Consider the following 12,859-nt stretch of genomic DNA (forward strand, 5'->3'; position numbering starts at 1 on the left):
CTCAGGTCTGTACGTTGGGGTGTTCTAGCAATAAGTAATAAGTTATAGTTGAGATTGTTTGATACAATCGCGTTGTAATTCAGGGTGTTGAGGTCAATTTTACCTTACATATACTATATCAGTATGAAACTATTAAAATGGTTATTGCAAATTGCATTTAGTATTTAAATTCTAAATAGCAAGACTTTATCGAAGCTTTAACTACTCCACCAAAGCATCCTATTCCTATACATACAAGTCTATGTTTAGCTAATACCTATGCCCAACCATGAATGCTCTATGAAAAATTATCCTTTTAACCCCTCTAAATTTAAGGATAGAATTTAACCCCTTTATTTTAATATATCAAATTAAAGAACATAGGGCACATAAAAACAAACCACGTTTCCTAGGTCGATAAGGTTAGATCACTTCACATTTCAACTTTGAGATTTTGTCAAATCAACACTAGTACTAATTTATAAGTTAATTAAGATCCAAATCAAATCATTGTCTACATATCAGCATCACATTAGCTACAAAGTGCACTTAACCTGCATTTTTTTTCTGTCTCTTCTTATATAATCCAAATATATTAATGAACTTCCCTGATTTGCAGGATCCCAAATCTTAATTAAACAAAAAGAATTACACTTTAATTGCATGTTTGTAATATTGGATGTTTGTTTCAAGGGTTACTGTTTGCAAACACGGCAACAGCACTTAACCTTAATTTAACCAAATTAATGCCATCTGTAGTTTTTGTTAATTATTATTATTACTTTATTACTTTGATAGTAGACACCTGGCCTTCAGAATTGTGTAGGTATTTTTTATAAATTATATATCTTGAAGTTGATCTTTGATATGATAATGATTACGTCATGAAATCTATGTATGTTATTCCAAACAATAAGTTTTTTTTTAATAAAAATTATTAAAAGAGACAGTGTGCCTTTAATATAAAAGTAAACTGTAGACCTAGTCATGCATTAATAAGAAATTGTGTCACGTGACGCTCTTTTTTAGGAAGTTTTAGGGTTTTATCCTCAGACCTCAAGTACACATACTAAAGTATTAACCACTAGACTAAGTTGTATTTAGTGTTATTATCATAAAATATTATATTAATAAATGAATCTTTTTTTACCCGAGACATCACCCGGACCTAACAACTAGTTATAATTTAAAAGTAGGCGATTTCTTACAAGATAAATTTTTTTTAATTAATTAATGAGGAGACTATGTAGTTGGACTAGCTAAACTTTAGTTTTGTAGACTAGTTGGTAAACCATATATGTCAATCACCATGATTTATTTTGGAAATAAAAATATGACGATGATCCTGGCTCCAAGTGTACGGTGATGAAAGACTTACCGGCTGATTTAGCATGTTACTAGATCATCATCATAGGATCATGATTTATGAATTGGTGGTTGATACTGTGTGCGCTTAATTCTTTTTTTTCCTTTTGCTATTAATTAATGGATTATCATGTTTCACTAGAACTAGTTCAAGTTTATAATTGAGAAGCTAATTATGGTGATGTAGGTCAAGATAACTAGCTAGTCAACATTCTGTTGCTACTTTTATTTTATAATTTTGGAATGCATACGTATAGTTTACAGCTGTACTAAGAGAAACTAGAATTTTTTGCACGCGATGCGTGTTTGAATTTTTTTCGAAACAAAAACTCGATTTTCTTCGAAATAAAAGTCAAAATTTGAACATTAGACATATGAAATATAATTGTTTTTAGTTGCAAAATTTGATTGGTTTTATTTCTGTCACTTAAGTCCATCACCATTATTTTTGTCTTTTTTTTTTTTACTTTTCAAAGTTAAATTCTATGAACAAAATAGAGATTTTATTGAATTTATTTATGATTTCTAATATTATAATTTTTTAGTTGATTTTTGAATTAAGTACAGTACTAACTTCTAAATTCCAAATACTATAAAAAAGTAAATAATTTTTTTCCCTGCAACTTCTAAATTCTGATTTCACTACAAATACATCTCTATTTTTATCATAACCACCATTAATTGTGAATGGTTCTTGAGAATAGTGATTTGTAAGTAAATTTTTGTAAATATTTTTGTATGTATTGACGTTCTAGGTTATTAGTTTTAGTTTGTATATTAATTTTAAATTTTAATAAAGTTTTCCGATTATTTGAGTGATTTGCGTGATTTTTATAATGTGATTTTCTCAATTGTATGAGTAATTTGTAAAATTTCTTATTTTAAGTGATTTGTCAGTGAGTGTTGTAAATTAATTTTCGGTAGTTTTCTTTGAGTGTCAATTTTGATTTTGACATTTCTTTTGTAATTTAGAAAAGGAAGGGGGGCAAAATAGGCATTTCAAAAGAGGACACCATTTCTCCCCCCTTCCCTTATATAATAGAGATAATTTGATAACTTGAGAATATATAGATTCATTTACTCAAAATAGAATATACACACAAATTTAAGCTAATTATGTTATTGTGAACCCAAATTTTAAAACTTAATATATCACACAAAAACTGACTATATTGTGGTTAATCGGTTATATCATATAAAATTAACTATATAATAAATTGCATATATTGTACAAAATTCTGATTCCAAAAGGTGATTATGTCATACAAAAAATGATTATAAAAACTTACTATATCAGATGAAAACTAACTATATCATACGATATCCGGTGCACAATAAGTTATTGTGTATCGAGTCCATTCAAGTTCTTTTATCAAATGATGAATACATACCCTAGGTGGATCTAATAATTTTTTTTCTATAATTAAGCGAGTAGATAGCAATTAAAGATGATGGGTGAATACAAGGTAAGGAGAACATAAATCTCAATTATACGCGCGCCTAATATTCTTTGACTATATGCTTATCCTTGTGAAAATCATTTTTATTTTTACTAATCATCATATAGTGACTGAAAATAAAGTTAGGAAAACATATCAATTGTACTCCAAACAATCTTTGATTGTTTGATTCTTATGCAAAACAGTTTTAATTTTACTAACAACAGTGAGTAACAATAAAGTTAGGCGAACATATCAATTACAATCCTAACACTCTTAATTAATTCTTTGATTCTTGTGATGAAACAACTACTACTTTTACTAACAATAGTAGGTTAGAATCTTATTTTAACCTAGTACTAGTAATAGAGATGAAAGCAAAGGGAAATAAAGACTTTGCGTGCCAATATAGAAGTAATAAACTTTATTTATCATGCATGCATCTATATGATATCAGCTCTTGAATTTGTTGCTCTATTTTAATTGATATACTACTTTCATTTTTATGGTAACACTTGGCTATTCTAATTATATTAATTAACCTTACTTTTTTGTGCTTATACACCAACTAGATTTTTTTACGCAAGCAAAAAGTTCAGAAGCTTCTCTTAAACAAGATTTATCTAATAATTATTTTTAAAGATTAGCTTATCATTTATCTATCTTGTTATATGCGTACTTTTTCTTTGATAAGCAAGCAAGAACTATTTTAGAAAATCTTTCCCTCCGTCTTAAAATATAGTTCTTAAAAACTTTGACCAAATACTCTCGTTAATGTATATGAAAAAACATATTCATGTGAGGTCTTCTTAGATTCGACACAATGTGTATGCATGTTAGATTATCTACTCTCTATCAACATACATTCATAATATCAACTTTTTATATTTTTTACTAATACGAAATTCTCCCTCCGTCCCAAAATATAGTTTCCATTTTCCTTTTTTCACGGTAATTTATGCAAGTAGAATAATGTAAGAGGGATAGTAAATATTTTTTTGTTCATTTAAATAAATGTAATATGGAAAAAAATGTTTTTAGGAAAGAAAATAGAGAATAATTGGTGAAAGAGCATTAATTGTAACATTTTGGTTTAAACAAAGTAAAAAATATTGTAGGTCAGGGGTATGTCTTGAAGACAGTGCAAAAAAAAACAAGAACTATATTTTGGAACGAATGGATCGGAATAAAAGATAAGAAAATTGAAGAATTAACAATTAGGGCAAACACGTAGCTTATGCCTGTTTTGTCTGCTTCAATTAGTTTAATCTTGCTCTATCTCTCCTTCAATTTTTTTTTTTCTTTTATGCTAGCTAGATATTTGAACACGCACTATCAAGTCGTTTTTGGATATTCCCTATTCTTATGGTCAAAATTATAACTTATGTTCTGCATTATATATTATCATATATGTGTATCATTTTTATATAGTATGTCACAAGATTTCAAGACAAGTAGTTAATTAGCTGATGATTTGATTTACGTAGACTTGGTATAAGTTGGTTGTATATTTGTATAGTGTAGTATGTGGCAGATGAGACCATTTGCCAAGTGTATACTCCAAATCTACACGCTATAATTTAAGTCCTTCGAAGTATCTCATAAATATCGCAAAATCATCAACGTGAATTTTTAAAAACCTCTAAAGACGAAATATAATAAATTAAACCCAATCGGCTTATAAATATATGTTGGTAAAGTTGATGAATGACTGTCACGATTCGTTTAGTAGTCGTTAATAAATTGTGGTAATGGGAATAAATTTTAAGTGTAATTTTATTAGCAAAGCACCCGTAAAATTTCCATGGGGAGGCATTTTTTCTCCATGGACAAGCAATCTCACCCCTATTGTGTTTTTATCTCCAAGGGGAAGCAATTTTCATTACCACCTACAAGGTGGTATTGGATGGGAATGAAAATTCAAGAAGGAAAGTGGATACTTTAGAATAAATTAGCATTACCATGGGAATGAACAATGATATTTTTCACAAATTTACACACAAAAATTCATTATTCCCATTACTACCATTTATGACCAACTACCAAATGGACCATCAAAGTAATACGAGCATTGAGATTTTGAAAAGAAACATATGATATTATATATATATATATATATATATATATATATATAAAAGTGAGTTTATATGAGAATGCATAATTACATGAGAAATGAGAATTTTACACGTTGGAAATCTTATGAAGTAATGATGTAACTCCAAATAAAGAATATTAGGAAAAAAAATCAAAACAAAAAAAAACTAATTTTTGGACTCAAATTTTTTTGGGGGGATATAACTCTAATGACCAAGTGTTGTAACTCTAATCCAATTATGTGGTTGAGATTCATTCTCATTTCTCATGTAAGGAGCTTTCTCATGTGATCTTACCCCTTATATATATATATATATATATATATATATATTATATATATATATATATATATATATAATATATATATATATATATATATATAGACGTTGAGGGTCATATTGATTAATAAAGAGTCTATATTATTATTTATAGGGTAAAAAATTTGAAAATAACGGGAATCACCAGTAGAAAAAACGACTATTTCCATCTCTTAAAGTGCATCACACAAAAAAAATGACGTAAAAGTCAAGGGGAATCATTTGCATCGAGTCCTAATCTGATGCAAATCATATCTTCCAAATTGGGCGTCGAGTTGATATCCAAAGCAAATGGGTGTCTGATATCCGATGCAAATCGTTGATTTTGTACTATTGAATATCATTTTCTGAGCAGAATACCATACATATAGTGCTTTTTTCCCACTTATTTCAAGTGCTTGATTTAAGATTTCAACTTCACATTGGCAAATGATCGACCTGGTCAGCGCTGACACCACATGAGCCAACAACTAGTTATTGTCTATTCACAATATCTCTTTGTTTTCCATAACAATATTAAATATTTCTCTACACTACGTCACTACCTCTAAAATGGACAATGGTGTACTAATTATAGTAATAGAAATTAATCTATGAAAAAAAACACGAATTGAAAAATGAAGCATCATCTATACAAATGTATTAAAAGGCGTGCGAAAATAAGAAACTGTGTCACGTGGTACTTTCCCTATGGAGTTTTAGTTCATGTAATTCATGTACAATAAAAAAATTAAGAAATCGCATAGTATAGGGTTTGATTCCGAAACCTCAAGTACATATACTAAACTTATGTGGAGCATTTAGATTATGTTTTATTCATTCATGTTAGGCCTAGATCTCTTAAAATATGGTAACGGTGATAATTACCAAAGAAATTGAGAAAGAAGACTAAGTTTAAGAAACAAAATTAAGCTCATAGATAAAGTAAGGGTTGGGCACCTGGGGTGGAATTAATATTATTCAAGTAACATAATCTTATACAGTAATATGGTGCAATATTTATTCTTTATGAAAGTAAACTTGCTCAACTTTTAAAAAAAAAATAGTTTTTAGGTCCACGTTAGGTCCGGGTAATTATAATATTCATTTATTAACATTTTACTTTATAAATATAATACCAAACATTACTTGGTTTGGTGATTAAGACTTTAGTGTATAGGCTTGAGGTCATGGGACCAAATCTTATAAAATGCATTTTCAATGTCATTTTTTATTATGTGTGCTTACATAAAGTACACTCTAAGGGATAGTGCCACGTGATGTAGTTTCTTGGTTAGGAACATCTTTTAATATATTAGTATAGATAGATATAGGGCGTGTTCGACACAAGCTTTTTACGTAGCTTTTAGTGTCTTAACTAGGTCAAAACACTAATTAAGAAAAATAATAGTGTTTGGTAAGTTAGTGCGTGGTGTAAGTAGCTTTTAGTGTTACAAGTAGTGTTTTAGTAGTGTTTGTGAAAAACTACAATTTGTAGCTTTTGGGGGTAGCTTTAGTGATGCATAAATTATATATTAAAGTTTTGTTTTAGTTTTTAATTAACTATTTGTAAACAGTTACTTTGACAACTTCTTTTACCGAACATCAATATCTTATACCGCTACTTGAACAACTAACAGTTAACAACTATACACCAACTACTAACAGCTACCGCCACAGCTAGCAACTACTCTACCAGTACCAGCTAAAAACTACTACTACAACTATTGTTGCCGAACGCGTCCATAGATAGACGCAGGCATAAATACGTGGCATACCGGCCTTGCTAAATAGAGCTGAAGTCTTGGAAGAGAAGCAAGGATAACGTGGCGGCTGTTGAATAGGATGGATGAAAAATAAAACGTTACTTCCTATTCCTATAATACATTTATACTAGAAGCCAATTGAACTGACCGTATGACCGTTGACGTTTGAGACCCAATCTAAATACAAAGATTTTATTTCTGAAATCCCCTCCAATGTGAAACATAAATATGGTTCGTCTCTTTAAAGTTCAAAAATAGATGCTACATTATTATTATTATTATTATTATTATTTATTATTATTATTACTAGTCATATAATTGATGATTTTTATGCTTATCCAAATTGTATGATTTTAATTTTTTTCCATCAAGTTGTTAACCAACTTGCCATCTTAGTCTTTCTTACCTGAATCGTACTAATTCGGCTTCAATTTTCTCATTGTAAGGAATAAAGTGCACTTTGTCCACCTTTATTTGGTACTATATCATATAATAATTTATATATTATGTCAACTCACTTTGCACATTTTTCTCACTAGCTTAGTGTTTTTCTTCTTTCGTAATTAGTCAATGATTAGCTTCAAATCAAACTTTTGAAATAATTAAGGGAAAAAATAAATAATTTGACAAGTTGCGCTATTCTAATGTAGTCAAAGTATATAATCTTGTGTTTGGTTCGTCATCCAAGTCTTTTAATATAGGATATCAATTTAATATTTGCACAATTTTCAGTTGTATTACTTAAACTATGAGAGTTAGTTCATCATCCAAAATTAATTTTTGCTCATTTGAAACTTTCATTTTTAATACATTTTGCTCATTTTGTATGATTTCAAATGAATCAATTTCGCAATCAAGTTGCTCAAACTCTGACTTACAATATTACTCATTTGTATATCAAGTTCGTCATCCAAGTATTTATTGCATATATTCAAACATTGATACATAAATTAATATAATATTTTATATTATTTATATATTATTATTATTATTATTAAAAAAGACAGTCTAATTTTAATATAAAAATAGAACTAATCATTAAATGAATTAAATTACTCACTGAAAATATATATATATATATATATATATAATATATATATATATATAATATATATATATATATATATATATATATATAATATATTATATATATATATATATATATATATAATTTTGACATGCAAACAGTTATTAATATGCTTGAAAAGCAGATGTTCACATGCAATACATAATTGATTCAAGTAGTCAAATTTGGTTTATGGAAGATTACAAATACGAACCCGCGTAAGGGGCATTACGTAGTTAATTCTTCAAAAGAAAATGAGCTTATTATCCTACTATTAAGCTTCTTTGCGAGTGCGTTGGCCGTTGAATTAAGCCTTTACAACTTAATTAATTAGAACACGATAACGCAAAATCGCAAATACTAGAAAAAAAACTACCAATATAAAAGATATTAAGTTTGCATGTGAAACTCCCATCAAAACGAAGTTTGCATGTGAAATTAACATATAATTCTACTTCTTTTAGAAATGATTTGCGACTTTACGAAAAGTTGAATAATAAATTAATAAGTCCCATCTTCCCATTATTAAAATTTCATTATTATATTAATATTCAAAGGCGGATTACACTTTTTAAAAATATATACATATGCATGATTTTTTTTTTAAATGAATTCTAGGGACTGCTCTTGCACAGTTTTCCCATCAAATACCCATTATAGCCATATTTCCCTTAAACCCTTTTTTCAAGCAAATAACTTGGAGTAGTAATTGAATCTTATACTTCACTAGGATTTAGGAGAGATGAAAAAGCTCACATTTGAATCAATTTCAATTCCTATTCATATACATGAATAGTACTACTTTTCTCTCAAAAAATGATATTGCTTTTAGATAACCTTCAAGTTGAGGCTCATTTTAACCATTAGAATACATGCGTAAACAAAATTATGAGAAACATATAAAAATGAATACATAATTATGTTTGACCAACTTTTGTTTCTCTTTGTCATCAACTTTAGGAAGATTGGAGTAGATATAGAAGATCAAAATGAAATGTCACAATTGGTAAAATAAAAATGTAGAAAATGATTACAGGTTACCACTAATAAGAAGGCAGTACAAAGTACAAAGAAGAAGAGGGGAATTCGAACTTGTGACCTATTGTTCACAGCACCTCAATCTTAACCATTAAACCAAGACATCCTTGGTCAAGGATCAAAACAATTTGATAACATATGAATCATATATTATTGATAAATGATATATAACTAAAAGATTGTACTATTAAAAATTACTTTTTGATTAGAGGTCGTTATCAATATTCAGGTCACTTTTAAATCGAATAATCAATTTCAATGCAAATTTTCCGATCGGTCTAAATCATATATTTTTTAGTTAATTTCAATACGTGTCAAATCAGGTGTCAAACCGAGTCTTTTGTACAAAGTTGATTTTATGGATGAAAGTTATTCAAATAAAATCCAAAATCCAATCCAATCCAGTCCAAATTAATAATTCGGATTCGAAATGTGCTCGAATTGGATTCGGAGAATTATTGAAAAAACTGGATATTCGGATCGTATTGAATAAAGGGTAATTGGATCCAAAAATCCAATATAACTAAATAGCAATATGCATTGTATTATATATATGGATTGCGCTTAAGTACTAAACTAACTACATTTGTTTTAGAAAATCCTAGTTCGTAGCCCAATAAGCGTATCACTTCAACCCTTCCCCTAAAATCCTAACCGCACTTAATTTCTCATGTCCTAAATCTATTAGGCTGACGTTAATTTATTTCATCGAAAAACTAGAGTTTTAAAAACTCGAATTGTCAGATCGGATTCAATCTATAGTATGAAAATTCGGATTGATTTGGATCGAATCCAAACTCTCTAATCGGTTTGGATTTAGATTGGAAAATTGAAATCCAAATTTTATTCAGATCCAATTAAATTAGACCTAATTCAAAGCATACACCGAACTTTCACTCCAATTTTACTTTTACCAATGACATACTTGATACTCCTATAATCAAACTCTAAAACCTTCAATACAAAGTGAACACAAACAATACCATGTAAAAGTCATAATTCTTACCACATAACCAAAAACCAGTCAGAATAAAAAGTCAAAACACAACATAACCGCCATGTCAGGTTACCAAGCAATCAAATTACCATTTTTAAAACAATCACGACCCTTCACCCCAAAATAAATTTCATTACACGATCCAAATTTCCACGTATCCCAAAACCCCACCCACCTTCAACCTACTTCTTCCCCACTCTTTCCTTTCCTTATTTATACCCCTTTCTCTCTCTCCTTTACCCCATTAATTCCTTCATCATTTTTCCATCATCATCATCAGAAACAAACTTCATCAAACAAACAAAATCACTTTTCTCTCTATTACAAAAACTACCATTATGTCTCCTATTGATACCAAAAACAACACTTCTTCACGAAGAGTAAAATTCAGACAATTACTACAACAACAATCATCTGAAGAAGAAAATGAAGATCATATAATACAACAAAGTCCTAATCATTATTATTCAAGTAGTAGAGGTAGTAACGCATCTGTTGAAACTTTATCTAGTAATAGTACTAGTCCAAGATTAAGCAGTTTTAATTATAGTACAGATCATGATAATATTATATTTTCATCTACTACATCACCTTCACCTCTATCTTTTAATCATATTTCATCTTTGTCACCTTATCTTAAATCTCCATGGATTAAACTATCTCCATTTTTATACCCTACTACACCAAATTACTCTACTAGTAGTAATGTTTACATTTCTAGAGGTAGAAAATGTCTTGTTGGTTCTCTTTTTAGAGAAGAAGGACATGTGTATTCGTTAGCAGCTAAAGATGGGATGTTGTATACCGGGTCGGAGTCGAAAAATATTCGGGTTTGGAGGAATTTTAATGATGCGGGTGGGTTTAAGTCTGGAAGTGGGTTGGTTAAAGCGATTGTTATATCGAAAAATGAGCAAGTTTTTACGGGTCATCAAGATGGGAAGATTCGGATATGGAATCCGAGAGGAAAACGGGTGGGTACGTTACCGAAGTTTGGTGATTATGTAAGGAGTTCTATGAATCCGAAGAATTATGTGGAGGTAAGAAGACATAGGAAGGTTCCTAAGATAAAGCATTTTGATGCTGTTTCGTGTATGAGTTTGAATGAGGAGTTTGGGTTGTTGTATTCAGGTTCGTGGGATAAGAGTATAAAAGTGTGGAGGATATCAGATGGGAAATGTTTAGAGTCATTTGAAGCTCATGATGATGCTATTAACTCTATTGTGGTGGGCTTTGATGGGTTGGTGTTTTCGGGCTCGGCCGACGGGTCGGTGAAGGTGTGGAGGCGGGAGTTGGATGGGAGGAATGTAAGGCATTTTCATATGAGGACTTTGTTAAATCAAGAAAATGCCGTCACGGCGTTGGCGGTGGTTGACACGGCGGCGGTGGTGGCGGCGGCGGCGGACACGGCGGCGGAGGTGGCGGAGGGGAGAGAAGGTGGTGGTTGTGGTGGTGGAGGTGGGTGGATGTTGTACGCGGGGTCGTCGGATGGGTTGGTGAATTTTTGGGAGAGGGATGAGGAGGAGGGGGTGGTGTATGGAGGGGTGTTGAGAGGGCATAAGTTGGCAGTGTTGTGTTTGGTTACGGCGGGGAATTTGGTGTTGAGTGGGTCAGCAGATAAAACAATTTGTGTGTGGAAGAGAGAAGGAGATGGGGTCCACTCTTGTTTAGCTGTTTTATCTGGTCATTGTGGGCCCGTTAAGTGTTTAGCCGTTCAGCAAGATCACAATGACGACGGCGACGATGATGAGAAGGATCGGCGGGGGAGCGAGTGGGTGGTGTATAGTGGTAGTTTGGACAAGTCCGTTAGGATATGGCGGGTATCCGCGGAGGTGTTGAATGATAAAGGGTACTAATTATGGTCAAAAGAAAAAGTCAGTGTAGTATACGCGCCACAGTACATGGCGAGGTGGATTTTTGTTTTTCGAGAAGGCGAGTGAAAAAGGCGGAGGTGTTGGTACGTGGAAGTATCGGAAAGCGATGGTGACCGACCCCCCCTTCTTTGCAAGTGCGGAGAACGTTGGGAATCATGGAGAGCCAAAGGAAAAATATATGGTCATTTGGTCCCCTTTAGCAAGGTTACAAAAGTTACAATTTAATTTTTGAGAGGGATTTGAAAACATGCAACAAAAATTGTATAGTAATCCAAATTAAGAATTTCCTGCCAAAATTGATTGGTATTGCAATCGTTTTCTAGTTATTATTGCCATAAACGAGAAGAAACGGCAAATGTTCTTGTCTATTTTAGGAATCTAGTATCAATTTGATGTTTGTACGTGAATGTATAGATAACTGTTTTTTCATTACGTTTGTTCATTATACTACTATATAATATCAAAATATGAGTACTACTATACTATGTAATTATATGCATATTTCATAGTGTATAGCAAGTTTGGCTGCTTTAATTTTGCCATGAAATCCTCTCAAAGAAAATGAAAAAAAAAAAAAGATTGGTTGGAAATAGTTACTTCGGGCATGTTCTCCCCCAACTTATTTTCAGTTCAGTTCAGCTCTAATCATATATCACTATTTATTTTAGTTCAGTTCAATTCAGTTCAGTTGTTTTATGCCGAAGAAAATAGACCCTATCCTCCGTTTCAATTAGTTGTGACACTTTTAAAATCATGGACTCCTATACAGTTTTTGGAGAGGAGAGAGATACAGAAAGAAAATAAAAGGATCTCATGTGATAGGAGCGAGATAGAGAAAAATTATTACCCAAAACAAAAGTGTCACAACTAAATTGAAACTTCCTATAAATAAAAATGTCACAGCTAAATTGAAACGGAGGAAGTAGTATATTTTGGTTTGAATAGAAT

General features: G+C 30.9%; 1 protein-coding gene across 1 annotated transcript; it reads left to right on the forward strand.

Annotated features, from left to right (window-relative positions):
• Positions 1 to 10,184: 10,184 nt before the first annotated feature.
• LOC104904428 (protein JINGUBANG) lies at positions 10,185 to 12,412 on the forward strand. Its single transcript, XM_010692671.4, has one exon. It carries the CDS (start codon positions 10,379 to 10,381, stop codon positions 11,891 to 11,893), a length of 1,515 nt encoding a protein of 504 aa, XP_010690973.1. The 5' UTR covers positions 10,185 to 10,378; the 3' UTR covers positions 11,894 to 12,412.
• The last annotated feature ends 447 nt before the right edge of the window (positions 12,413 to 12,859 follow it).

Source organism: Beta vulgaris, chromosome 9 (assembly GCF_026745355.1).
Source record: "Beta vulgaris subsp. vulgaris cultivar EL10 chromosome 9, EL10.2, whole genome shotgun sequence".
NCBI lineage: Eukaryota > Viridiplantae > Streptophyta > Magnoliopsida > Caryophyllales > Amaranthaceae > Beta > Beta vulgaris.